This window comes from Aspergillus tanneri (genome assembly GCF_003426965.1).
Source record: "Aspergillus tanneri strain NIH1004 chromosome Unknown AapTan_6_pilon_pilon_pilon, whole genome shotgun sequence".
Lineage (NCBI taxonomy): Eukaryota > Fungi > Ascomycota > Eurotiomycetes > Eurotiales > Aspergillaceae > Aspergillus > Aspergillus tanneri.
The window spans coordinates 693,300-706,918 of record NW_022984633.1 but is presented as its reverse complement, the minus strand read 5'-3'; the positions used below and the strand labels follow the sequence as shown (position 1 = coordinate 706,918).

General features: G+C 49.8%; 2 protein-coding genes across 2 annotated transcripts; both read right to left on the bottom strand.

The window, feature by feature from the left end:
- Window positions 1-194: 194 nt before the first annotated feature.
- ATNIH1004_008282 (cytochrome P450) lies at window positions 195-2,051 on the bottom strand (the record flags this gene model as incomplete). Its single annotated transcript, XM_033572893.1, has 3 exons — window positions 195-1,272; window positions 1,332-1,777; window positions 1,908-2,051. 3 exons carry the CDS (start codon window positions 2,049-2,051, stop codon window positions 195-197), a joined length of 1,668 nt encoding a protein of 555 aa, XP_033423445.1.
- A 4,042-nt stretch (window positions 2,052-6,093) lies between these two features.
- Window positions 6,094-13,179, bottom strand: FSR1 (Type I Polyketide synthases (Type I PKS); the record flags this gene model as incomplete). Its single annotated transcript, XM_033572892.1, has 5 exons — window positions 6,094-8,169; window positions 8,241-8,792; window positions 8,853-11,016; window positions 11,090-12,549; window positions 12,619-13,179. 5 exons carry the CDS (start codon window positions 13,177-13,179, stop codon window positions 6,094-6,096), a joined length of 6,813 nt encoding a protein of 2,270 aa, XP_033423444.1.
- Between the last annotated feature and the right edge of the window lie 440 nt (window positions 13,180-13,619).

Below are 13,619 nucleotides of genomic sequence, written 5' to 3'. Positions count from 1 at the left end.
CAGACGTATAGAATGATGTGTATTCGAATGTTTTTTCTGGTTCAGTGCTGTTATGTTGCTTTGTGCTACATACGATATTACGGATGGATGACCGCGTTTATCTGGTAGAGGAAAAACGATATACAAGGATGATGGCTGACGGTGCATACCACATGGGGGAAAATAATACGAAAAAGCAACGAAAGAAATCACTACTAATTCAACTCCCATCCATCCACCTTTGTCAACTTTAAATTTATCCCTTCAACTGGCTGCGATGTCAATGTTCCACCAAAGGTAATCTTCTGCGCAGGATCCTTCAATTCGGCATTGAATAGACCAAACAGCCCAGCGACCGCACATCGAAATTCCGCCTTTGCAAAGTCCTTCCCTATGCAAGCCCGCGGACCATGGAGGAAAGTGATCTGCGCGAAGTTTGTCGATGCCCCTCCATGCTTGTTTGGGGTCTGCTTTCCAGACTTGTCGCTGTCAATCCAGCGCTCTGGGAGGAACTGGTCTGCCGTCTCACCCCAAAAATCCGGGCTTCGGTTAATAGTGTACGGACAGAGTGCAATAGTAGTTCCCTTTGGGATGACCTTGCCTGCAATACTAGTCTGACGCACGGCTTCACGACCAGTCATCGGTACTGTAGGGTACAAACGCAGCACTTCCTGGCACACACCATTCAGGTAGGGCATGCCCTCTAGGTCCTGCCATGTGACAGGAGAAGATAGGGAAGGTATGGTTGCTCGGATTTCCTGTCGAAGCTTTTCTTGGATATCTGGATTCAAGCTAAGGTGGTAGCAGCACCAGGTCAGAGCTCCGGCGGTAGTCTCGTGCTGTCCAATCTCAGGCCAGTTACTGGGTTGTTCAAAAAGGGGTTTAGGCAAATGCGTTAGAATCAGACTTACACCAGCAGCTAAAAAAGTGAGCATCTGGTCCACTAGCTCACTATCACTGAACTCGCCCCCTCTCATCATAGTACCAAGAATATCTCCATCCACTTCATTTGCGGATTTTTCTGACTGCAGCTGAGCTCTCTTTTCTGTCAGGATGTCATGGAAGAGTGTACGAAGATGGCGTACTTTTCTGGGGAGAACGATGTTCGATTTACACGGGATTGACTTAACTATCCATTGCGGAAGCAGAAGAGATGCTCCAAACAAAAGTAGCAACTCTCCCGAGGGCTTTAGAATGGCAGAGAAATTCTGGGAAATTGGGTCATTCTCGTTCTCGAGGGACTGAAAATCGCGGCCGACAGCCGCGGGCCCGATGATATCTAATGTTAGACGGCTGTCCATGGATGAGTTTGTCAACAACCTATTCTACCTGTGATGGAGACATAGGCTTACTTGGCCCAGCTACCAATCTCAACGTGGCCTATCCCTTGACCGGGACTCGTGCCAGGAGTTGGGTTGTGGTAGATTTCTCGCTCCAGCTGCTGTAAGAAGACGAGTGTCTTCCCCCACATGAGATTATACATGGCGCGGATATTCTTGATGCTGAACGCCGGGGTGAGTGCTTTCCGCTGGGTTCGGTGGGCTTCTCCCTCTGATAATATCAACCCGTACCCTAATCCCCGAGCCAGAAACTCACGCCCGCCATGGGGCTTGACAAAGTCGTAGCTTCGTGTGTGCAACACATCCATCAGTGCCTGCTGGCTTGTTACAAGGACAAAGCTGTAATTCAAGGCTTCCCGGAAGTGGATAAGGCCTTCGTTTGGAATCTTTCGAATCCATTCGAGAGTAACCACACCGCGTGGATGGCGCATAAATACCGATGCACCTACCAAGGGCCCCTGCGGATTGGAATCCGTTAGCCTTCGGCAACACCAAGCTTGGCATAGGGAGAAATGAGCTACGTACATGCACGGTAGGCAAATGTCGGAGTGGATTAATGAAAAAGGGCCATATAAAGACACTCCATACTGCCAACAACAAGAAGTTGATCAACATGGCGTAGAGGAATATAGTGGTAGGTCGCTCATCAGCAGTCCCTGTTGCCATCACAGCCAGAGTCTCCAGGGCAGTGGCTGGCACTAGAAGAGCAACACGTTCTTTCGCTGTGGACATACTGATGATGGTAAGCTAGTGGGAATATTTGTGATCCAAAGCTCCTCCACTCGCCAATCCTGTTGCCATTCTCGTAGCCATACTTTATATACATTGGTGTATGCATGTATGGTGTCACATGCATACATATCAAGCATATAAGATTTTCCTGGTCTCCTCGGTTCTCAACAATGGATTACTGATCAAACACCATAGAATCAGCGTTTCAACAGTCCCCAAAGGGCTCGTATTTGCGATTCACATGGATGTGGTTGATGCCGCTTCTGATTGCGGGGGAACTCTGCGGGGAGATGCTAGACTTGACGAAGTCTCCTTTCGCTTCGATCAGACTTCTAGGCTCCAGTGATCATAACGCTTGAGCCTGGATATAGTTGGTGGCCATTTTCTGGGATGGATTTGACTTCCGTCACATGTGCAGAGTGCCGATCATTGGATCTACTGGGTTGTTACTGGGTGTGGCATCCAGTGCGGTCGAATCGGATTAGGCAGTCAACCACTATTTGCTCAGTTCTATTCGTCGAAATCAGGCGAAGCAGTGTGGCACATCCTTACCCGAGAAACACAATATTAATATGTTCTACTAGGTACCCAGGTGTGCCGCTCTGCAAGGTGTTGCATCCGACATTGCAGGTATATTGTTTAACTAACTTCACAACCGAGAGAGATATAGAAAATATTAAAATAAGGGATTTAAACATAAGTATGAGGACATTAGTATTATTTCATAATAGCATAAAACATTTTTGGTATCCTTGTACCAAAATATGAAGAAACAAGTGAAGCAAGACAGCCATCCCCAATCTTTCATTCCACAGCTACTGTACCCAATTTGGTTGACAACTTACCAAAATGATATAGGTAGTTAGTTAACTAACCCATTCAACTGGCCACCGACGTTCGCTACCGAGCGACGAATTTTATTCTGACTTGAGGGGTTACAGTCATAGACAAAGCCTCAGAACCCGACTATTCCCAGTTAGGACTAGTGGACTAGCAACTCGGTTGTAGCTTTTTTCTGTTTGCGGTTTAGCGTATTGCGGCTACTTTGGGTTTAGTGTGTGTTTTCGCCTTGGACTCTGCCAATGAGTAACGGCACGAGCGAAAACTTATACAGGGTGATTTCTCAGGACTGTCTGTCTGTAGTCTCAGATTCGAAACAGCCTTCACCTTCAAAACTCTCTCTTCAACAAATTCAGCCCCACCGCGGAGGCGCTAATTAAATAACCAGTCAAAATATAGTTAATGTTGTATGTTACCTGTTACTAGTCTATGATTCTTGCATACTCATTACGTTACAACTTTCATGCTCCGACGACATTAGTTAGACCCGATAAATCCAAGCCAAGGGCTACTTGGCCGGAAGTTTCTCAAAGAATCCCAGTGGTAACATAAAACAATTTAAATTTATCACCCATCCCAGGCCATCCTTTGCAAATGGATATTGGATAATAAACAGTAGATTTATGGCTTAGTTTTTCTGCGGTATACTGGTATACTAATAAGCAGAGATTCTTTCTTGCATTGCGAAAATACAAGTACTGCAGTTATTCCTCTGGAAAAGCTCATAATAGTTTGTATACATTGAAATCTAACTAATGCCTCGCATGTTTAATTCTATTGGTTTGAATTCTTTTCTATTTCTTCGCAGATCGTTGGATCTTGTGATGGTTTGGACCCAGCGCCTTCTCGTAGCTTGCCAGTCCTGTTGATACATCTCTTCCGCTTCTTTTAGCTTATCCTAATTAGAACAGAGAAGACCAAGATTGTTAATAGTCTCAAGCGTGGATGTGTGGTCTGGACCCAGTGCCTTTTCACGGCCTGCCAGTGCTTGCTGGTACATCTCCTCTGCCTCTTTCAGCTTTCCCTGATTATAGTAGAGTCTCCCAAGACAATGGACTGAATCGAGAGTGGATATGGTCAGCGCCTTCTTGTGGCCCGCCAGTGCTCGCTGATACATTTTCTCCGCCTCTTTCAGCTTTCCTTGATCGAGGTAGAGGTTCCCCAGTCTGTGAAATGCAGCCCAGACAGTACTGTCACTAGTCAGCTGTGATGACTATTCCACCTCTGATGTATGTAATCTGCATGAGCTAGCAACCGCCGTTGGAGCCCCCAAATTTCGCTGACTGGTACTAGGTACCACATACCCAACAGATACTAGTGCTAGTTCATCTAATTGCCTTGCTTACACATCATATTCTCTGTCAGTGATGTGAAAACAACAGTCTTGGACAACAGGGTGCATCGTGTAACTTCCATCTTGTTTGGCCTCAATCAAGGAGAAACCGATAAGAGTCTTCATACTTATTTTAAAGACAAGAGACTTGGATAAAACTTTATCAAACCAGGCCGGGGTATTTAGGCTATGAGAACCAGGTTTCACTGGTTCATACCAGATATCTCGATTATCAAAGCAAGCAAGTACATTTATAGCTCTGCTATATTTGGGTCTCGCTTCTGGATCTCACGATATGAGACAATCCATGTTTGGGGCATATTACCTTGCTGGTACTGACGTCCGGCATGAGATTGTGCTTGTAGGTCGTACCAAGATTCTTCATAGTATTGCAAATATTCTGTAACGCTGGTTCCAATTTCACGCATAAATGCCCCGGCGATGACAATGGCTAGCGGTAATTTATCTAGACGCCTTGCAAGGGCAAAGGGTATCTATATAAATTAGTATGGCTCCCGGGACTCGTGTATCATGTGACTAAGTACTTGCACCATACTCAACCTTACACATGGTATTTTCCGCTGAGAGACCGCAGCTCTGTAGGAGCAGTCGAATAGCATCCTCGGACTCAAGCTTCTGGATTGGGGAGGGCTTCCTAACTCAGTTAAGCCCTGGAGTCGAGTAGTAATAAGATTTCTCCACGCTTGGCCTGGTAATCGATGTAGGACTGAGCTTAAAGATTGTAGTAGTGTCTCTCGACTCTTGCCACTTATCCAAAAGATGGCACTGAAGTCATCTTTGTGATCTCATGCAAAGCAATTGCAAGTTGTGTCTTTCCCATGCCCCCAGCCCATGAAGGATGCCGACTTTCCGTGACTTGGAATTTCCTGTTTGTAAATGATGTCACACGCGCTCTAGCTCCTGGCGTCGTCCCAAAAAGTCTCCAATCACTGGTACAGCAGTAAGGTCAAGTGAGACATGAAATCTACCAGCTAAAGCATAGATCATAGTTACTTTATATGGTGTTGAATTATGCATACACAAACATACCAGAATAAGACAGAGTAGAGATACGCTGTGTTGTTCCACATTTTGGTAAAATCTGATAACTATAAGACTGCTTTACATAAGCTGCTGCTATAGCCGCAGTATACGGTTGCCATCCCTTATTTTTACGTTCATTTCCATAATCACATATCCCTCGGATAACTCCAACTGGAATCTGGTTCATCGTGCCAGCGACCTCCATTTCTCATATTGATTTGTCTCGCAACTCATTCCTTTTTTCAGCATTCTTCATCATTTTCTCCCAGATCTAATAAGTCTATACCATATGCGCGCACGTTTCGAGCCTGGTTTCGGGCTTCATAGCCGGCCTGAAGGGCCGCATGTAACCAGTGTTGACGAGGTTACATGCAGAATCTCGCCCTACGATCCGTGCCCTCTCTTAATGTGGACATCGACAGTACGGTGCGTGACCGTTAGCTCTCCAATTCTAGCGTGAAGCTGAAAGGGGAGATGGGGGAAAAGGTAGAACACGGCCATGCTGCGCTGCAGCGGCGGCGGACTTTTTCGGTGAGGCAGGTCAGCGTCTTGAGAGACAGAAAAATGCAACGTTAACAGGTAGGGACCAACGGATAATGTTGAAAGGTTGAGCAGGGCCGTTGCTGGAGGCAGAGGGACAAATGCGAACAGAACCAGAGTTGGGGCTAGTGCTTTTTAGCGGTCTTGTTCAGCGTGTACACTACTAGCCGTGGTTTATCGTAAATCAATTTCTAAGCTTAAATACTTAATAAATATATAAAAAGTATCCCTATTGACAATCTAATAAAACAAATGAGGTGGACGCCTGTAAATCTCTTGACCTAGTTAGTTGAGGAACCCAGTTTCTTTCCAAATGTGAATATATTTCCGGATCACCTCCTCGCTTACAGGCCCCACAGCAGACAGCGTTTTCGAGTGTTCAAGGGTATGTTTCACATCCAGAACGAGCCCACCGCAGGACATGCGAAGATAGTTGCTATCCAGGAACTCGAGAAGCGTTGCTGCCGGGTTGTTTCGCTGCGGTGCCGCTCGTACGCGTTCCACCCATTCCTCGAAGGGTATTAAATTCGGAATGCCCAGTGATTCGGCCAGAATGTCATTTGTTTCTTTCCAAGGTTGACCGACTGGGTTTTCAACGTGGTAGACTGGGTAGGGAGTGCGATCAGAGAGCACTAAGTCGGATAGCGTGGCGGCAATATCATTAACGGGAGTCCAGAAGACCGTACCGGGTACATCGGGCAGCGCATTCAATGTCTGCGACGATTTGATCAGAAAACCGAAATGCTCCATGGGATTCCAGTATCCGCTGGTCTTGGAGCCGGCGATCTGGCCCAGACGGACAACCATAGTGCGGAATCGGTCAGGATACTGTTGAAGGGTGTCGCTGAGCATCCTCTCGCACCCCCATTTGGCCTCACCGTACCCATTTGTCAGCACGCTATCAATGTCGACACCGTCTTCAGGCACCATTGTTCTCTCTTTATCATTCCCAAGGCCGTAGTGGCCAACGACCCCGACGGAGGAAACCATCTGGAAACTGAACTTGAAGGACTCGGGACGACAGGAGACCACATCGGAAGCAAAGTCCATCAAATTGCGCACGACCTGGAACTGTGGCTCGAAGCCTGCTAACGGGCGCTTTGCACTCATGGGCCACGCGTTGTGAATCAGGTGAGTGACACAGCCGACGAGTCCGTCATATTCAGCCTTCAAGAGCCCGAACATTGGTTTTGAGCTGTCAGTCTGTATGACGAGCAGCTTAGGCTTGAGAGCGTCAGGGAATCGGATGCCCTTCTCCCTCATGGCCTTCTGCTGGCGGAGGTAAGGTTCAGCTCTGTTCTCACGATTGAGACAGACAACCGTCTTCACATCCGGGAGCTGTGCGAGATGGTAAACCAGATGGCCTCCCAGGCTTCCAGATGCTCCGGTGACCAGAACGACTTTCTCGTTGTCACTTGGTGCAGTGGCCGAAGGTGAAGGAACGGGCGCAGTGAACCCAGCTGTATACTTTTGGACAAACTCAGTAACAGCTGCCCTGCGAGCTGCAAGGGTCGCAATTTCACTGTCAGTGCGCTGTGACGTTCCTTTACTCTCAGTAGTATTTTCAACAACATCATGGGCGGTTGTGAATGAGATCTCCGCAAGAGACTGGGCTGTGTCATTCTGGTTTGTATCTCCTAACAAAAGCCGCTTAAGGTCGGCCACAGTTGGACACTCAAGGAAAAGAGACTCATGCTGGATGTCCAGTTCCAGCTCATCACGTAACCGACTCACAATGACGAGAGACAGGAGGGAGTCCACACCAGAGTCACCAAAATTCGTGTCGTCCGTGAGCTCGTCCACTGCAACACCGCTTTCTTCAGAGATAATTTCGAGAGCGCGTTGAAAGTCAACCTTGGGAGTGAGTACGTCCTCGTTGGGAACGGGCGTTGTCGCTCTAGTCCCATGACTGAGTGGAGTGGCTGCGCCCGCCTCGCTGGATGACGACGGAGTTGAGATGGCAGTTGTATTGGAGCCTTGCATGAGCGTCTTGAGATCACCAACCGTAGGATACTCGAAGAAGAACGCGTTGAAGTCAAGGTCCATGTTGAGCTCCTCCTTGAAACGTGCCGAGATGGTCAGGCCCAGAAGGGAGTCAATACCAACGTCACCGAATACGGTGCTGTCGGTCAAGTCAGCTACAGCAAGCCCGCTCTCTTCCGCAATAATTGACAATGCCTCCGCAATCCGAGATGCCTGAGAGGGGCCCGTGACAGCAGATGTGACTGGAGTACGGTTTGCTGCAGAGATAGGTGCCTGGATGGAAGCCCGGGCCGGTTGTTGCTGCTGCTGCTTTTGCAACTTGGCTCCGCTTTCGATTGAGAGAATGACCTTCAAGACTCGGCGTGGAACACCTTGGATCTAAAGTGGGGGGAAAGTATGAGTGTCAGTATGAACGGGCTGTGGATAAAATAGAAATAAAGGGTTCGTACCGCAATCTGTCCAAAGTACGCGACGACCCTATCGCCGTCAAAGACCAAGACGTCGCCGTGCCATAACTTATCCGCACCCTCTTCCATTCGGGTGTACGTAGTATATACTTTGTCAAAGTCCATCGGCTCGAAGATCTGGAACGAGCCCCACCCATGGTTCATGAAGACTTCGGAGTCTAGATCAGTGCTATCATTGCAGTTCATGGTGAACCCGCAAGACTGTGTTAGGGAGTCGATGACGGCCGGATGAGTATGGAAGTCGCCTCCCCTTTTGACACTGCCGTAACTGAGACGACTGGAAGCCTCTAGGGTACTGCTGCGTAGCACAATTTCGTCTATGGCTCGATAGTCATCATGAAAGCGCGCCAACGGCCGGATCGCACGATACACCATAGGGCGATTGAAACGGGCGGTGGTTTCGGAGGCGATACCATCTCGCAAGGCTTGCATCTTTTGCTTGATACTTTCTGCATTCTGTTGCAGTACCTGCTGGAGACTTCTATCCTTGAATCGCACCACGCAACGCGAGTGCTCCTGTAGCTTTTGCTTACTCTGTAATCCAGTTAGTTTAGCATCTGCAGCTGATTCAGAGAGAGAAAAAGGAAAGCCTACGTCAAACGACATGAACTTGATAGCTGCTGATTGGGATGGCCAATCCACATCGGCGTGGGCTTGGAGGAGCTGCTGGGTCGCCCCAGCCCGCAGGATCAGGGCTTTGGAAACAGTCATGTCTGACACATCCACGAGATTGTCCTTCTGGGTCGGGTGGTAGCGTTGAAGAAGATACGTGCCTAGGCTCAAGGCCATATCGGCATAGACTGACGGGGTGCACAGAGGCACTCCATCGACTTCATGTCCCTGAACCAGCGGGCTCAGGTCCTTGCGCGTGATATCAGCTTCGACAACGATATGCGTCTTTCGGGAATCTCCCGACTCCTCGACGACACGGTGGATTGTCGTACTCTCCAGCTTGGGGCCGCTGCCGATCATCAAGGGGGGATCCCCTTTACGTAGTGACCAGTCATTAATGTACTGCATCCAATACTCCTTCAGGTCCCAGCTGTAGGCCGGCAAGGGGAGAACCTTGTGTGAACCTTTGAAGTCGCGCTGATATTCGGCCCAACGGATATCAGCGCCTGCATTGTAGAGAGTCTTTAATGCACTGGTAAACATCTGCCAAACGGACCTGGCACGTTGTAAGGATGCGAGAGATGTCACTTGCCCTCCTAGAACGGCCTTCACCATACCAGCGATAGCCGGGTGTGGGCCAATCTCAATAACTGTCGTCTGGTCGGTAATGATGCGGTTACTATACCCTGTCTGAAGTGCTTTGAACATGTTGACAGGTTCGCGAGCATGTCTGGTGAGGTACTCAGGGCCGAAGCTGCCATCAATATCAATGGTACCGTCGAGGGGCCGTAGAATAGGGATCTTGGGCTTAGAGAACGTCACACCAGCAGCGACCCGCTCGAAATCCAACAGAATGGGATCGATCTGTGAGGAGTGGAAGGCATAGGGAACCTTCAGTAGTGTGCATTTCGTACCCGCATCTATGAGCAGTTGCTTCAGTGTCGAAATTTCCTCGTTAGATCCGGCCAGTACCGTCTCGACTGGTGAGTTGACGCAAGCGATTTCGTACTTGGTATCCCCGAGAATGCTTGCGATTTCCTTCACTGATGCCCGGACAACAAGCATTGAATGGGTGTCGCGTGTGCATTTCTCCTGAAGTAAATCGGCCCGCTTGCCCACCAGGTAGATCGTGTCTGCATCCGACAGCACACCTGCAATATTCAGCGCAGCGTACTCGCCCAGACTGTGTCCAACAACCGCGGTGGGGGTGATGTTCCATGATCCCCAGAGTTTGCTCAGAGCGATCTGCATACAGACACTTGCCAGTTGAACAGCGGTTGGTGCAAATACGCCGATGTCTTGCTCATCGGATTGAATAACAGGCAGTATAGATGGGAAGCCCAGACTGTGTCCAATCTGGTCAAGTCGGCCCATCTCAGTGCGGAACAGGCTGAAGTTTTCGAAAAGTTCCTTGCCCATTCCGGGATACTGGGCGCCTTGACCGGTGAAGGTGAAGACTGCCTTTGGGGCGCTCTTTGGCCTCGTCATTCCAACATTGTCTCGAAGGGACGCTTCAATTTGGGCGCAGATATCCGCGGTGCTGGCGCCAGCTAGCATTGCACGGTGATGATGATGAATACGACGTGCCGTTGTGGTATACGAGAGTTGCCCTACGGACATGCCCGGGTTTTGCTTTAGGTAGGCAAGGAGTGCCCGGAGGTTGCCCTGGAGGGAGACCCCTACTTTACCGGAGACAGCGATGAGATGGAGGCTTCGAGAGTCAACTCCCCCAGCCGAGAATTCGGGCTGAAGGGGTGCATCTTCCAGCATCAGTGCCGTGTTTCCACCAGCCGCGCTGAAGTTGTTGACGAAGACACGCCGGGGCTTGGAAGGATCGGGGCTCCTTTCCCAAGGGGTTGGCTGCAGCGCAATGTTGACATTGCGTTCCTTAAGATCTGTCGGGAACTTGCGGTTGATCCTTGTCTTTATACCGCAGTGCGGGACGATCATATTCTTCTGCATCATCAGGAGCACCTTGATGAGACTTGACACGCCCGAGGCAGCCTCTCCGTGGCCAATGTTGGACTTAGCTGACCCCAGAAAGAGGGCTTCTTCAGCTGTTCTGGCCCTCTTGACCTCTGAGAGGGGTGGTGCAAAGGTATCAAGAACACTTGACATTTCCCCGGCATCCCCTGCTTGGGTGCCACTGTAATAAGTACAATGAGTATTCCATCTCCACAGCGCTCGACTTTGAATTGGATGGAGAGGGGGCTACTTACGTTCCATGCATCTCGACATAGCTGATGCTGTAGGGATCCACGGCGCCTTGGTTTAGGATTTTGCTAAAGATGGCCCGCTGCGCCCCGGAATGCGGTCGGGTAATCGACTCGGACTCTGCAGAGTGGTTGGTGTAAGCACCTAGGATGACTCCCAAGATCGGGTCATTGTCTGCAAGCGCATCGTCAAGGCGCTTGAGGATGATAGTGCCGATGCCTTCTCCACGACAGTATCCGTCTGCCCCGTCGTCAAAAGTTTTACAATTCCCTGTCCGCGAGAGGAAATGCCCTCGGTCGAGACCTGCTGTAAAATCAGGATTGGTCAAAACATTCGTTCCACCAGCAATGGCAGTATCAATATCTCCGCGCCACAGCGAGTTGCAAGCTAAGTGGATACCAGCCAGACTAGAGGAGCATGCTGTGTCGACAGCATAGCTGGGGCCACTGAACTTGAAACAGTAGTTGATACGTCCGGGAATAAATGCCCGATTTCCACCGGGAATAAAGTAGGTGTCGATGTTTTGAGCAGTGTTCGTCTCCATCCAGTCATTGCTCGTGACTCCGTAAAACACACCAACACGATCCCGTCTGGTGGAGGGGGTGGCATCTGGAACCAGGCCGGCCTGCTCAATTGCCTCATAGGCTGTCATCAAAGCTAGTCGCTGAGCGGGGTCTATCTGCGGTGCCTCTCGGGGGGAAATATTGAAGAAGCGTGCGTCGAACATCGCCGGGTCATCCAGCCAGCAACCGAATGGCGTTGCGCTCGTATTCTTGCGACTACCAGTCGGGTCAACATGTGTTTTGGCATCCCAGTGGAGCGATGGAACAGGCTTGTGAACATCTAGCCCCTGGTAGAGGAGATCCCAGAATGCCTCATTGTCTTTAGCGCCGGGGAACCGCCCGGACATGCCGATGATGGCAAGTTTAGGCTTCTTCGGACTGGGTGAGATATCCTCACCGGAGGACACTGGCTTGGCCTGGAATTGGGTGCTAGGGATAAGTGAGCTACAAGATGTCTGCTTGAGTGCGGTGAGGATGAGCTGGTCGGCTGTGGTTCCGATGGGAGCAATACTGAATGATTTCGGGGAAACATTCTGAAGACAAGCCTGCAGTTCCTCCAGAATGCTGCTCCACCGAATTGGCTCCAGTAAAATCTGTCTCACTGCAGCCTTCACGAGCGTTGCGAAATCACGCTGCTCTACCTTGCTTCCGGTACTTGAGAAGAGGGGAATATATTCCGGGTGCAGGGTATCAGATGTCACCCCTTCCACCATATCGCTGACATCACGCTCGGAGTATAGATGTGGGGCGTGATATGGCCTGTATATCGGGATCGTCTTGAATCTGAGAGTTTTGAAGCTTTCGGAATCGACCAGCTGTGCGAGTGAACCGGGCGGTCCACTGACGGTTATGCCGTTTGGCGCATAGGCGCTGATATAAGGCTTGCTCGTCAATGGGAGATTCTGCCGTAGGAAACGAGTTAGCTGATCATAATTGAGGTGGAAAATATGAGAATGCCAGAGGATACTTACGCTTTGGGCACAGAACTGACCCACAGCTTCTGAAGATGCCAACCCGGGGATGACGATTGACCAGCTCTCGTCAGACTTGTGCAACTGTGCGACTCGATGGGCAACCTCTGTCACATGTATTCCTGTCCGGAAGGCGACAGTGACAGCATCGACCGCCAGTGGAATAAGATCCAGTGTGCTGCGGCTGCAGCTCACGGCGGCGGCTGCTAGGGCTCCGGTGCAGAGACCAACAACTCGGGACTTGTCTGCACCATAGTCATCGGGGTCTGCCTGGCTGATGAACACTCCAAGCTGATACATGCATGTAACCGCCATGTCGAGGGGTACGCATCGCCTCCCATTCTGGTTCCATAAGACTAGGTCGTCGACGCAAGTGAACCGAGGGAGGTCTTCCCGGATGTGCGGGGGCAGCTTGTAAAGTTCAGTGCGAATTACATCGTATGATTTCCCGAGAAAGTCCTCTAAGATGGGGTTATGCCTGTTGTGAAGCAGGTTCTTCAGGTGTGGCTGTAGGTCGTATGTTTGGTCCCCAAAGAGATACAACTTTAGGTGGTCTGTCATTGTGGAGGCTTTTCAGAGGAGCAAATTCGAACCATGGACAAGATGATATATGTGGGATAGGGGTTTAGAATAGATATTTTGACAACTGAAGTTTGATGATCATGAATTTCTGACTCCCAGGTATCCGGAGCTCCTACGACTTAATAAAGCCGGAGAATTCCCTGCTACACTGTTGCAAGAGCGACGACAACGTAGATCGGGAAATCGGCGCGCCACATGGCAAAGAGTATTACGATGATCGCGAGACTGCATAAACTGCTGCAGAACTCAAGCATGAAGGCTGTTACTACGCCGAGGGGGGCGTTTTGTTCCCCGAACCTATAGGGAGAACCAATGTCAGGACCAGGCGGGCATCATTCAGGCATAGAGAACCACCGGATAGTAACCTATTGGTTCATAGGATCTATGCTATCTCCAGTCGCACCCAGCCATGACGGTCA